Raw genomic sequence first — 15000 nt, forward strand, 5'->3', positions numbered from 1 at the left:
GCTAAAAGCTAGGTAGCGCAGTGTTCCTTTCCCAATGGAGCTAAAAGCTAGGTAGCGCAGTGTTCCCTTCCCAATGGAGCTAAAAGCTAGGTAGCGCAGTGTTCCTTTCCCAATGGAGCTAAAAGCTAGGTAGCGCAGTGTTCCCTTCCCAATGGAGCTAAAAGCTAGGTAGCGCAGTGTTCCCTTCCCAATGGAGCTAAAAGCTAGGTAGCGCAGTGTTCCCTTCCCAATGGAGCTAAAAGCTAGGTAGCGCAGTGTTCCCTTCCCAATGGAGCTAAAAGCTAGGTAGCGCAGTGTTCCCTTCCCAATGGAGCTAAAAGCTAGGTAGCGCAGTGTTTCCTTCCCAATGGAGCTCGAAAGCTGTCACAGGTACTGTACTTTATGGAATAGAATTCCCTCCATCCCTCCATCCATCCGTCCACCCTCCCATCCTTCCACCCTCCATCCCTGCACCCTCCCACACCTCCATCCCTCCACCCTCCCACCCCTCCATCCCTGCACCCTCCCATCCCTCCACCCTCCATCCCTGCACCCTCCCATCCCTCCATCCTTCCACCCTCCATCCCTGCACCCTCCCACACCTCCATCCCTCCACCCTCCCACCCTTCCATCCCTGCACCCTCCCATCCCTCCATCCCTCCACCCTCCATCCTTCCATCCCTCCACCCTCCATCCCTCCATCCCTCCTACCCTTCCATCCCTCCACCCCTCCCATACCGCCATCCCTCTATCCCTCCACCCTCCCATCCCTCCACTTTCCCATCCTCCCTCCTTTCATCTCTCTTTCTATTTTTCGCACACTGTTCCACCCCACACCGAGCTATCGACCTTTTTGTACAACCCCCACACCTCCGCTGAGTTCAAACACTATGGTATCTCACACACACACACCTGTACACCCCCCATGAGTATATGTATAAATACTGTATTAATTCAGTCGTGTCTCTGAAGATTTCTTGCAGATTTCCTCGCTCTGTCTACATTCATAAGGTGTGTGTATGTGTTCCTTATTGAACCCATAGATACTGTATACATATGCAACATCCCCTTGACTTTGCCTGTAGGCATAAAGCAACAAGACATGGTTGGAAAGTAGTCTGGAAGAGGGGAGCACAGGTAGCTCACTCAGGAGCCTTTCACTCCATTCAACAACATTCAATATTTATGAACATCACTCTATGAAAGTCTTGCAGAATGGTTTGGTTCTAGTAACATTCTGTTCTCTCTCTCTCTCCCCCTAGAACCGGTTCCATCTCCAAATGTCAGTTCGTGTTCCACCCTCTCGCCTGGCCAACCTTCTGCTCTCTGTTCTCCAGGGGGTAGAGGGGGAGACAGAGGGTGAAGGGAGAAGACAGGGGGGAGGCAGGGGTCAGGAAGGGGGTAGAGGGGGAGTCGCTGTGGTGTGTCCTGGATGGGAGGAGAGGGGGGAGGGACTACTGAAACATCTAGAGACACAGAAAGGAACAAGCTGGAGTCTACTGGATCTCATCAACCTTACACATATAGGAGGGGAGGAGAAGAGGGAGGAGAGATGGAAGGAGGAGAGGAGGGAGGAGAGAGGGAAGGAGGAGAGGAGGGAAGAGAGAGGGGAGGAGGAAAGAGGGGCTGAGAGAGGTGAAGAAACAAGTGATGAGACCAGAGAAGACAAGAGGGAAGCTGAGGTCTTGTCTCTCCTCTCCCATCGTCTTCTTCGCTCCGCCTCTCCTCTCTCCTCCGTGGTCATCCTTGGTTCCGACCCAGAATGTCTCTCTTCTGTCCTCCGCTGCGCCCAGCGTCTCGCTCCCTCGCTCCCCACGCTGCAGTGGATTATGGGTAACCCTCTGTCACCTGACTCTCTCCTCTCGCTGGGCGGGCCCCTCGGCCTATTGGCTTATGGAGAGGTGATTATTAATTGGTTGATTTATTCATTCATTGATTTGGTTGGTTGGTTGATTGATTGGGTGATTCATTGATTGGCTGATTGGTTTATTTTATTTGACATTTGAAAACACATTTTAACGTGTGTGTATGTGTCTAGGTGGGTCGTAAGCCCATCACCTTCTACATCCGAGACGCGCTGCGGTTGATTGGCCAGGCGGTGACGTCGGCCAGTGAGGTGAGCCCAGACCTGGCTCTGATCCAGAACATGGTCAACTGTTACGACAAACCTAACAAAGAGGAAGTGCCCTCGTCTGGACAGTACCTGGCCAGGTAAATATATTGTACACACACACACACACACACACACACATATACACACATACACATCTCTCTCCCCTCCTCCAGCCATTGGCACCAGATGATAGAATGGAGTCTGAGAGGACCTGTCCCATTTATAATCCATGCCAAGCCTGAGAATACACAGGCAGACCTGGACAGACTGTAGATAGACTGAAGGCTTGGGACTGTGGCTAGATTCACTTTAGACAGCTATACAAAGCTTTATTGACACCATTACAAAGACAGGGATAGTGTTGTGTCTGACAGCTTTACATAGATAGAAGCAGTGTTTTGTCTGACAGCTTTACCTAGATAGAGCCAGTGTTCTGTCTAACAGCTTTACATAGATAGAAGCAGTGTTCTGTCTAACAGCTTTACCTAGATAGAGCCAGTGTTCTGTCTAACAGCTTTACATAGATAGAGCCAGTGTTCTGTCTAACAGCTTTACATAGATAGAAGCAGTGTTCTGTCTAACAGCTTTACCTAGATAGAGCCAGTGTTCTGTCTAACAGCTTTACAAACATAGCAGTATCCACTGAGATTTAGGTCACAGACTAATACATGACAGGCCTTGGATTCTGCAAGAAGCATAAATGGTCTTTACGTTTTCTCACCAAAGTGTGTGAAGCTCCACACTGTCCCTCTGCCTTCTTTCTGTTTAGAACAACAACATTCCACTACAACACTTCTACCCACAATATGGAGCGGGGTGAAAGAGGAGAATGAGAGAGGAGGAGAGGAAAGGAGAGAGGAGGAGAGGAAAGGAGAGAGGAGCAAAGGAAAGGAGTGAGTAAAGGAGAGAGGAGCAGAGGAAAGGAGAGAGGAGGAGAGTAAAGGAGAGAGGAGCAGAGGAAAGGAGTGAGTAAAGGAGAGAGGAGCAGAGGAAAGGAGAGAGGAGGAGAGGAAAGGAGAGAGGAGGAGAGGAAAGGAGTGAGTATAGGAGAGAGGAGGAGAGGAAAGGAGAGAGGAAGAGGGGAAAGAAGTGAGTAAAAGAGAGAGGAGGAGAGGAAAGGAGAGAGGTGGAGAGGAAAGGAGAGAGGAGCAAAGGAAAGGAGAGAGGAGGAGAGGAAAGGAGAGAGGAGCAAAGGAAAGGAGTGAGGAAAGGAGAGAGGAGCAGAGGAAAGGAGTGAGTAAAGGAGAGAGGAGGAGAGGAAAGGAGTGAGTAAAGGAGAGAGGAGGAGAGGAAAGGATTGAGTAAAGCAGAGGAGGAGAGGAAATGAGAGAGGAGGAGAGGACAGGAGAGAGGAGGAGAGGAGATCAAACAGGGTGTTGTTATCTTAGTGAGATCGACCATGCAGCCCTTCAATAGACACAGCTGCCAAATCAACTGAAGAGAGAGAGAGCAAGAAGGACAGCTTGAGAGAGAGAGAGCAAAAAGGACAGCGTGAGAGAGAGAGAGCAAAAAGGACAGCGTGAGAGAGAGAGAGAGAGAGAGAGAGCAAGAAGGACAGCGTGAGAGAGAGAGATAGAGGGGGAGAGAGGACAGAGTGATAGAGCGATAGAGGGGGAGAGAGTGGTCTGTAACCAGTCTGATATCTGATGAGTCAGTTGTGCTGTAAACAGGACACACACTCTATAGGTACATTGATATTCAGTGCAGAGTGGAGGGTAGAGGTGGGTTAACGACCTCAGTATTAATTCATAGTTTTAATGTTTCCTCCTCTGCTGTCAGAGTTAATGGAAGGAAGTCACCATCAGTCACACACACTCTGCAGTTACACACAAACACACACACACACGCACACACATACAGGATGCATTTTGAAATGTAAAACAGTTTTAGGAGTTTTTAATGAACCATTATAACTTCCAGACTTAACCCAATGATCCCTGCATTGTTAATATTCAGAAGGTTCAACACCCAGGCATCACCCAAACATCGGCCAATGACTAACCAATCACCCAGACATCGCCCAACAATCCATGCATGGTTAAAATTCAGACGTCCCCCAACGATCCAACCGCACGGTTAGATACCCAGAGCAGATATATGTGTGAGAGTTAATTGTGCGTACCAGTGTATTCCATGGTAAAGCAGCGTCAGGACTGGGGGGAGACTGAGAGGAATAGTAATGATGCTGGGGCCAGTTAGATAGAAACAACCACAATGAACTGCATTAACTCATAGTAATAAGAACACTCTGTGTGTGTGTGTGTGTGTGTGTGTGTGTGTGTGTGTGTGTGTGTGTGGGCAGATAGAGTGAGAGAGAGAGAGAGAGAGAGAGAGAGAGAGAAATTCTGTCTCTACTGCATTAAGTTAAAATAATGAGACTGACTGGAACAGCCAACCAATTATTACACCCAGCCAATCTGAAGGAACAGACTGGGTATCTGTATCTGTCTACATGTTCAAACTATAACTTCCTCTCTCTCCTCTCTCTCTCTCTCACTTTCTCTCTCGTTCTCTCACTTTCTCTCTCTCTTTCTCTCTGTCTCTCTCTCTCCTCTCCAGGTTCCTCTCCAACACGTCGTTCCAGGGTTCTACGGGCGCGGTCCGTGTGGCACCTGCTCTCTCCCAGGTCCTCTCCTCCCAGCTGTACCACGTGTGGAGCCTGAAGAGAGGTCCTCTTGGCCAGCCATCCTGGGTCACCGTGGCCCACTGGACCACCGGGCGCCTACAGCTGGACGAGGGGGTGTTGGGGCTGGGGGTCGAGGCTGGCCTGGGACTAGGCCCGGGGAGAAGGACAGGGTCCGGGTCTGGGTTAGGGGTCCAGAGTGGGGATAGGGACAGAGACAACAGTCCTGGAGGGAGATGGAGGCCGGGGCTACAGATGGCGGGCCGGAGATTAAGGGTGGTGACCCTGGTGGAGCATCCCTTCGTGTTCACTAGAGAGGTGGATGAGGATGGGCTGTGTCCCGCTGGTCAGCTCTGTCTGGACCCGAGGACTAACCGCTCATATCTACTGGACTCACTGTTCTGTCACCTGCACCAGACCAATACAACTGCTACCACTACTGACCACAGTGAGTATACCTACAGTACACAATACCTACAGTACATCTCTCCAGACCAGTAGACCAGGACTAACCCTTCCTGTCCCTGTCCTGTCCTGTCCTGACCACAACCCCAGACCCAACAGAGGACCTGCGGAAGTGTTGCTATGGTTACGTTATTGACCTGTTGGAGAAGCTGTCGGAGGACCTGAAGTTCACCTTTGACCTTTACATCGTGGGAGACGGGAAGTACGGAGCGATGAGCAGCACTGGGAGTTGGTCCGGTCTGGTACGTCATCTATCTGTCTGTCTGTCTGTCTGTCTATCTGTGTAACGGTCGTCGTAGTAATTGGACCAAGGCGCAGCGGGTTGACTCATCTTAACTTTTATTGTGAACACGACTAATAAACAAAACAATAAACGAGCGAACAGTCTTGTAGGCTCACACAGCAGTACAAAGAACAACCTCCCACAAAACCCAAACAAAACACACCCCTCTATATAGGACCTTCAATCAGAGGCAACGAGGAACAGTTGCCTCCAATTGAAGGCCAAATCAATAAACTAAACATAGAACTAAAAAGACTAGACTAGAACATAGAAAATACACTAACATAGAACATAGACCAAAACCCCAGAATACATAAATCAAACACCCCTCTACATAAACACACACCCCGAACCACATAGAACAAATACCCCCCCTGCCACATCCTGACCAAACTACAATAACAGATAACCCCTTACTGGTCAGAACCTGTCTGTCTGTCTGTCTGTCTGTCTGTCTGTCTGTCTGTCTGTCTGTCTGTCTGTCTGTCTGTCTGTCTGTCTGTCTGTCTGTCTGTCTGTCTGTCTGTCTGTCTGTCTGTCTGTCTGTCTGTCTGTCTGTCTGTCTGTCTGTCTGTCTGTCTGTCTGTCTTCAATAGTTTTCTTGTATAATAATAAAAATGATTGCATGCATATTTGACATGATTGTTTAACCAAGAACAACATTTGCAGAAGGATTGTTAAATGCTTGAGTAACAGTGTCCTGAAGGTTGTCGATGTTCCTGTTTTGTCATATTAGGTGGGAGACCTGCTGAGTGGAACAGCAGACATGGCTGTGACATCATTCTCCATCAACTCAGCCAGGAGCAGAGTTATAGACTTCACCTCTCCATTCTACTCTACCTCTCTGGGGATACTGGTGAGTGGGGTGTGTGTGCGTGTGCGTGTGTGTGTGTGCGTGCGTGCGTGCGTGCGTGCCTGCAAGCGTGTATATGTGTGTGTGTGGACATACACTTTATAATATGTGTGTATGTGTGTCTTGACTACCAGGTGCGTAGCCAGGACACATCAGCCCCTATTGGGGCCTTCATGTGGCCTCTCCATTGGTCCATGTGGGTGGGCATCTTCGTCACTCTTCATCTTACCGCACTCTTCCTCACCGTCTATGAGTGGAACAGTCCCTTTGGTGAGAAAACTAAAATACCATTTATGGCCTGTCATCCAAGGCCTGTCATGTTATTAGTCTGTGACCTAAATCTCAGTGGATACTGCTATGACTTACAGCCATGTCATCATCTACACAAACAGCTGTGGGTGGCTGGGACCTTTACAACTCTGTTTGTCAAAGTGATCCTATTCACACACACACACACACAGCTGTGGGTGGTTGGGACCTTTACAACTCTGTTTGTCACTGTGATCCTACTCACACACACACACACACACACACACACACACACACACACACACACACACACACACACACACACACACACACACACACACACACACACACACACACACACACACACAGCTGACTCCTGTGTTGTGTTGATCCAGGTATGACTCCTCATGGCAGGAACAGACTCAGAGTGTTCTCCTACTCCTCAGCCCTCAACCTCTGTTACGCCATCCTGTTTGGACGCACTGTCGCTACTAAGGTACTGTGGGAGGGATGGAGGGAGGAATAATGGGAGGGAGGAGGGATGGAGGGGGAGGGATGGAGGAAGAGAAGATTTCAATATTCAAATTAATCAAATATGTCTTCTCTCTGTCTCGTTCTCTCTCTCTCTCTCTCTCTCTGTCTCTCTCTCTCTTTCTCTCTCTATCTCTCCATCCTTCCCTCCCTCTTTCTCTCTCTCCCCCTCCGTCCATCTCCCTCCCTCTCTTTCGCTCTCTCCCCCTCCCTCCATCTCTCTCCCCCTCCATCTCCCTCTTTCTCACTCTATCTCTCTAACTCTCTCTCTTTCTCTCTATTTCTCTCTCTCTTTCTCTCTCTTTCTGTCTCGCTCTCTATCTCTCTCTACTCTTTCGCTCTCTCCATCCTTCCCTCCCTCTTTCTCTCTCGCTCCATCCTTCCCTCCCTCCCTCCCTCTTTCTCTCTCTCCCCCGCCCTCTCTCTCCCTCCTCTCCAGACTCCTAAGTGTTGGACCAGTAGGTTCCTGATGAACCTGTGGGCTATCTTCTGTCTGCTGGTGTTGTCCAGTTATACAGCTAACCTGGCTGCTGTCATGGTGGGGGAGAAAACCTTTGAACAGGTGTCTGGGATTCATGATGAGAAGGTATACACACACACACACACACACACACACACACACACACACACACACACACACACACACACACACACACACACACACACACACGGCGGTGCGCACAGACACAAGTAAGCATGTACGCACGCACACATACATACACACACACACACACATGCACGCACTTATATGCAAACACACACACACACAAACACGAGTAACAATGTGGAAATGAACATGACTGAATATGACAAAACAGACTGGATCGGGGACAGTTACAGTAGCTGATATGATTCAGACAATGTGTTAAATGTATTCTCCTTGTAAATAAAAAGAGAGAGGCCCGTACACAGAATATTGCTTCTCCCCCCCAGTGGTTTATACCTGAAACCAAAAATACAATGTTTCAACTTTGATACCTGTCAGACATGACGAAGACTGTTGAAGTTGAAATATTGTAACATTCTCCCACTGGGGAGAAGCAATATTCTGTGTACGGGCCTCTCATTTCTTTATATGGAATACTTTTTAGCCCTGCACCAGTATTTACGGATGTGCATATCACCCTCCCTTTCTTAATGTATTCTCCTTATGTTAATATAATCCCCCTCTTCCCCCTTCCCCTCCCCCTCTCCCCCTCTCCCTGTCCCCCCTCAGCTGCACCACCCATCCCGTGGGTTCAGGTTTGGGACAGTCAGAGAGAGCTCTGCAGAAGACTACATGAGGAAGAGTTTCTCTGCCATGCATGACTACATGAGACGTTACAACCAACCCACCACACCAGACGGAGTGGACATGTTAAAGTAAGACCCTCACACAGTCTGTTGGCTGACCAACCAGTTACCTTAGTGTTGTGTTACGCTAAATGATTTCATTTACTCTTAATTCCCCACGTCTCCAGGCCTTTACTGTTTTTCTCTATCGCTTTGGCTCAATTCTCGAAGGAGAATCATTTTTTTCAAAACAATAAGTTCAAATCTCTGAACAATTAGTTTCTTGTTCACACCAGATTTGAATTTCTTATTCATTTAAGCAAATTGCACGTGTTTTGGCACGTGTGCAAAAGAGGAAATACAATTGACTGCAATTTGCACAATAACTACATGTACATGACTTGCTGATAAAGCTGATGAGTTGATTCTCAGTGAAACTGTCATACTCTTCACAACTTCTAAACATTCTGTCATTGTGTGAGCCGTCACAGTCAAAATGATCCATTCAATGATCAAAATCTGTCAGACATACATGTATATTCCATCAATATCGATGACATGGAATGTTTGTGATATCTGCTAAATTGGCAAATTACCTGCCAGTTAACATAGTAATGAAATAGGAATCACAATCTTACCAATCAACCAATCAAGTTTGGAAGCATATATATGGAGCAGGATCACTACCATTTCTGAACATGGAGGAACATCACAACGCTGAACAGCAGCTACATGCTGGTGGAAGAGCAATAAGAAGCTGTGTAAGAATGCATGGTGGTGGTGGTGTTAGGTGAAGACAGAATAGAGGAAGAGGTAGAAGGCAAAGAATAAGAGTTAGTGATGAAATCAGAGCCACAATTGTGGACCATGTCATAAACCACGGTCTGACAATGGAAGAGGCTGGTCAGAGAGTACAGCCTAATGTAAACAGGTCCACAGTGTCATAAACCACGGTCTGACAATGGAAGAGGCTGGTCAGAGAGTACAGCCTAATGTAAACAGGTCCACAGTGTCATCAACTGTGCAAACATTCCGTAGGGAAAACAGGTAAATATGTACTTGTTCTTTACCCTTGTTACAGCATTTCATTCACAACAATACAGCAACTATTGCAAAGGTAAATGAGAATCACAATATGTATGAGGAATATACAGTAATACAGCACAATTTCAATGGAATATACTATCTGTAACATGATCTATTTGTGAATTCTACATGTCATATATAGGACTGCACAACGGTCTCATGCTGGTGGCAGAGCAGCAGTATTCAGCCATACAAGACATTTGCAACATGGTCATAGTCAACAATTCCATCAGGCTAAGAGAGATCCAAAGTGCAATCAAATGACAACAATATCTTTGCAAATATCAATTCTGTCAGTATTTCCACTATAGACAGATTTTGGGGGAAAAAAACTAATGACTATGAAACAACTGAGAGGAATAGTGACAGAGTGAAGGAGCTGAGGTACCAGTATGTCCAGGTAGGAGCTGAGGTACCAGTATGTCCAGGTAGGAGCTGAGGTACCAGTATGTCCAGGTAGGAGCTGAGGTACCAGTATGTCCAGGTAGGAGCTGTGGTACCAGTATGTCCAGGTAGGAGCTGAGGTACCAGTATGTCCAGGTAGGAGCTGTAGTACCAGTATGTCCAGGTAGGAGCTGAGGTACCAGTATGTCCAGGTAGGAGCTGTGGTACCAGTATGTCCAGGTAGGAGCTGTGGTACCAGTACGTCCAGGTAGGAGCTGAGGTACCAGTATGTCCAGGTAGGAGCTGTAGTACCAGTATGTCCAGGTAGGAGCTGTGGTACCAGTATGTCCAGGTAGGAGCTGAGGTACCAGTATGTCCAGGTAGGAGCTGTGGTACCAGTATGTCCAGGTAGGAGCTGAGGTACCAGTATGTCCAGGTAGGAGCTGTAGTACCAGTATGTCCAGGTAGGAGCTGAGGTACCAGTATGTCCAGGTAGGAGCTGTGGTACCAGTATGTCCAGGTAGGAGCTGTGGTACCAGTACGTCCAGGTAGGAGCTGAGGTACCAGTATGTCCAGGTAGGAGCTGAGGTACCAGTATGTCCAGGTAGGAGCTGTGGTACCAGTACGTCCAGGTAGGAGCTGAGGTACCAGTATGTCCAGGTAGGAGCTGTAGTACCAGTATGTCCAGGTAGGAGCTGAGGTACCAGTATGTCCAGGTAGGAGCTGTAGTACCAGTATGTCCAGGTAGGAGCTGTGGTACCAGTGTGTCCAGGTAGGAGCTGAGGTACCAGTATGTCCAGGTAGGAGCTGTGGTACCAGTATGTCCAGGTAGGAGCTGTGGTATCAGTATGTCCAGGTAGGAGCTGCGGTACCAGTATGTCCAGGTAGGAGCTGCGGTACCAGTATGTCCAGGTAGGAGCTGCGGTACCAGTATGTCCAGGTAGGAGCTGTGGTACCAGTATGTCCATTGGTGTTCACACTGTATATTGTACAGGGAGTTTTACAGTACTAAGTTTAATACACCTTAGCCAAATATATTTGTAACTCACTTTCACAATTCCTGACATTTAATTCTAGTAAAAATTCCTTGTTTTAGGTCAGTTAGGATCGCCACTTTATTTTAAGAATGTGAAATGTCAGAATAGTTAGGCCTAGGTTAGTTAGGCCTAGGTTAGTTGCGCACCTGTTTTGTGTTAGTTGTTAGTGGGGAGGGGTATTTAGGATAGTTAGTTAGGTTTGTTGTTTGTGCGGGATTGTTCGTGTTGTCAGGGTGTGTTTATCATGAGGTTCTGTATTTTTGGAGTTACGCTATTCATTTGGGCTGCGTCCCTGATTACGTTCTTTTAAGGGTGGTGCGTTTCTTTTTGCACACCTTGCACTCCATACCTTTGCATATTTTCCGTGTGGATATTTTATTAAATTCATTCACGGAATCATTCTGTCTCCTGCGCCTGACTCTCCAGAATCCACACGCCACCCATTGTGACAGCGCCTTTCACACCAAAGTATGTTCATCTCTAGGAGACAGAACACGTCTCCTTCCTGAGCGGTATGACGGCTGCGTCGTCCCAGGGTGTTTATACTTGCGTACTATTGTTTGTACAGATGAACGTGGTACCTTCAGGTGTTTGGAAATTGCTCCCAAGGATGAACCAGACTTGTGGAGGTCTTTTGATATTCCCATGATGTCAAGCAGTGAGGCACTGAGTTTGAAGGTAGGCCTTGAAATACATCCACATGTACACCTCCAATTGACTCAAATGATGTCAATTAGCCTATCAGAAGCTTCTAAAGCCATGATATAATTTTCTGGAATTTTCCAAGCTGTTTAAAGGCACAGTCAACTTAGTGTATGTAAACTTCTGACCAACTGGAATTGTGATACAGGGAATTATAAGTGAAATAATCTGTCTGTAAACAATTGTTGGGAAAGTTACTTGTGTCATGCACAAAGTAGATGTCCTAACCCGACTTGCCAAACTATAGTTTGTTAACAAAAAATGTGTGGAGTGGTTGAAAAATGAGTTTTAATCATCCAACCTAAGTGTATGTAAACTTCAACTGTACTTCTTGAAGTTGTCGATACCCATAAGAACAGAAAACATTTCTACTTTACTAAACTGTCTGATTCTAGAATAGGCTATGTAAAACTAATTTTATATTTTGTTTCTGTGTTACTATGTAGAGAATAATTGTCACGGGTGTCGAAAGGAGTGGACCAAAGTGCAGCGGGGTTGTAGTTCCACATTTTATTAAATGCATGAAACTTTGCAATACATAAATAACTGACTTGACAAAACAAACCGTGACGCAGAGAGAAACAAACACTACTCAAAATATAATCACCCACAAAGCCCAGGAAGAAAAACCTATACTTAAATATGATCTCCAATTAGAAGCAACGAGGACCAGCTGCCTCCAATTGGAGATTAACCCAAACAACCCCAACATAGAAATAGAACAACTAGAACTTAAACATAGAAATAGAAAACATAGAAAAACACAAAACACCCCCTGTCACGCCCTGACCTACTCTACCATAGAAAATCACATCTTACTATGGTCAGGACGTGACAGTACCCCCCCCCCCCCCCAAAGGTGCAGACTCCGAATGCACCTAAAACAACAAAAGAAACCACAAAACAAAAGGGAGGGTAGGGAGGGTGACAATTGTCTATGGCGGCTCAAATGCAGTCCACATAACCTTAACCTCCAGCAGAGGAGGCGGCTCCGGTTCGGGGCGTACTCCCCGCTCCACCCACTGATCCTTCTGCTTTATTACCACCTGACGGTGGATCGTCGTCGAAAGAACGGGACTATAGATCATTGCTGGAGGCTCTGGGCTGCAGTCCGCCGCTGGAGGCTCTGGGCTGCAGTCCGCCGCTGGAGGCTCTGGGCTGCAGTCCGCCGCTGGAGGCTCTGGGCTGCAGAACGTCGCAGAAGACTCCGGGCTGAGGAGCGTCGCCGGAGGCTCTGGACTGAAGAGCGTCGTTGTAGGTTCCGGACTAGGGACCGTTGCTGCAGGCTCCATGCCATGGATCATCAATACAGGTTCCGTGCCATGGATCATCACCTGAGGCTTCGTGCCATGGATCATCTCTACAGGCTCCGGGCCATGGATTATCCCTACAGGCTTCTTGCCATGGAACATCCCTACAGGCTCCAGGCCATGGATCATCACTGGAGGCTTTGTGCCATGGATCATCTCTACAGGCTTCGGACCATAGATTATCACTGGAGGCTTTTCTCGTGGAGCTGGAACAGGTCTCACCGGACTGGAGAGATGCACTGAGGACTGGGTGCTCAGAGCAGGCACCGGCCGTACTGGGCTATGGAGGCGCACTGGAGGGAGAGTGTGAGGAGCAGGCACAGGACGTACTGGGCTATGGAGGCGCACTGGAGGTCTGGAGCTTATGGTTGGCACAACCCGTCTTTGCTGGATGCTCAACCCAGCTCGACAACTGCAAGGCGCAGGCACAGATCGCACCGGCCTGTGAGTGCGCACTGGTGACACAGTGCGCATCACCGCATAACACGGTGCTTGCCCTGTCACACGCTCCCCACGGTAAGCACGGGGAGTTGGCTCAGGTCTCACCCCGACCCTGCCAAATTACCCATGTGCCCCCCCCCAAAAAAATTGGGGGGCTGCCTCTCGTTCTTCCCCGGCAGGCTTCGATATCTGTCCAATACCTGCTCCCCCGGGAGGCGCTCTTCTCCTGCCCCTAAATCCTCCAAAGCCCTGGATATACTCCTCCTCATCTCCTCAAATGTCCAGAGGTCCATATCACGCTGCTTGGTCCCTTGGTGGTGGGTGATTCTGTCACGGGTGTCGGAAGGAGCGGACCAAAGTGCAGCGTGGTTGTAGTTCCACATTTTTATTAAATCCGTGAAACTTTGCAATACATAAATAACTGACTTGACAAAACAACAAACCGTGACGCAGAGAGAAACAAACACTACTCAAAATATAATCACCCACAAAACCCAGGAAGAAAAACCCCTACTTAAATATGATCTCCAATTAGAGGCAACGAGGACCAGCTGCCTCCAATTGGAGATCAACCCCCCAAAAAAAACCATAGAAATAGAAATACCTGTTTTTATTGATTTGTCGAAGGCTTTTGACACCGTGGACCATGCTGTTATTAGTGCAAAGGTTAAAATGTTGTGGAAATACTGGTCATGCTCTAGATTGGTTTATAAATTACCTATCAAATCGTACACAATGTGTAATGGCGGATGGTTGCAAATCTGAGTCCATAGAGGTCAGGTGTTCCGCAAGGTTCTATTTTGGGACCACTGTTGTTCATTTTGTATATCAACAACATTGGGGATCTTATTGAAACAGCGCATGTTCATTTTTATGCAGATGATACTGTTCTTTATTCAAGTGGTAGTAGTTTATCTTTAGCTTTTGAAAATGCCCAAAAAGCATTTAACATCATACAACAGAATCTGTATGATTTAAAGCTGATTCTAAATTCGGGTAAAACAAAATGCATGGTATTTTCAAATGCCAGGCATGTTACAAATCATGTCATTGCCACATTGGCTGGACATAATATAGAGCAAGTTAAAGTGTTCAAATATTTGGGTGTGTGGGTTGATGATAAGCTGAGCTTCACTGTGCATGTAGAGAACTTGATAAGGAAGCTCAAGCTGAAAATAGGATTTTATTACCGGCATAAGGCTTGTTTTTCTTTTGAGGCCAAGAAGGAGCTGGTACGATGTACATTACTGTCGGTTTTAGATTTTAGTGATGTTATATATATATATGCAGGCCTCAGCCACTACCCTGAGAGCACTTGATTCAGTGTATCATGCAGCCCTCAGGTTCATTACAAATCAGAAACGTCTAACACATCATTGTGATCTCTACGGCGCTGTTGGCTGGTCGTCATTGACCTTGCGTAGGCTTAAACACTGGTATACACTGATTTATAAGGCCATATTGGGTAAAATGCAATTTTCTCTGTTCTTTTTTAGTTAGGTCAGTAAATAAGTATCAATTACAGTCCCATTCTGATTTGCTTCTAACAGTACCAAAAATTAGAACAGGTCTTGGTAGAAATAGTTTTAGTTACTTAGCACCGTGGTCCTGGAATTCTCTTTTGAACATTTTAAAATGTGATGATCTAGTTTCGTTGGCGGAGTTCAAACAC

At 47.2% G+C, this 15000-nt stretch overlaps 1 protein-coding gene across 1 annotated transcript in view; it reads left to right on the plus strand.

The window, feature by feature from the left end:
- The first annotated feature begins 620 nt into the window (after window positions 1–620).
- Window positions 621–15000, plus strand: part of LOC106575482 (glutamate receptor ionotropic, NMDA 3B) — a 23654-nt gene continuing 9274 nt past the window's right edge. The window contains exons 1-9 of the mRNA XM_045698982.2: window positions 621–1880; window positions 2018–2190; window positions 4652–5163; window positions 5271–5422; window positions 6200–6319; window positions 6451–6586; window positions 6961–7061; window positions 7536–7682; window positions 8313–8458. Of these exons, the coding sequence (XP_045554938.2) occupies window positions 1260–1880; window positions 2018–2190; window positions 4652–5163; window positions 5271–5422; window positions 6200–6319; window positions 6451–6586; window positions 6961–7061; window positions 7536–7682; window positions 8313–8458 (2108 nt within the window). The 5' untranslated portion in view covers window positions 621–1259. The remainder of the gene's footprint in view (window positions 1881–2017; window positions 2191–4651; window positions 5164–5270; window positions 5423–6199; window positions 6320–6450; window positions 6587–6960; window positions 7062–7535; window positions 7683–8312; window positions 8459–15000) is intronic.

Source organism: Salmo salar, chromosome 17, assembly GCF_965601325.2.
Source record: "Salmo salar chromosome 17, fSalSal1, whole genome shotgun sequence".
Classification (NCBI taxonomy): domain Eukaryota; kingdom Metazoa; phylum Chordata; class Actinopteri; order Salmoniformes; family Salmonidae; genus Salmo; species Salmo salar.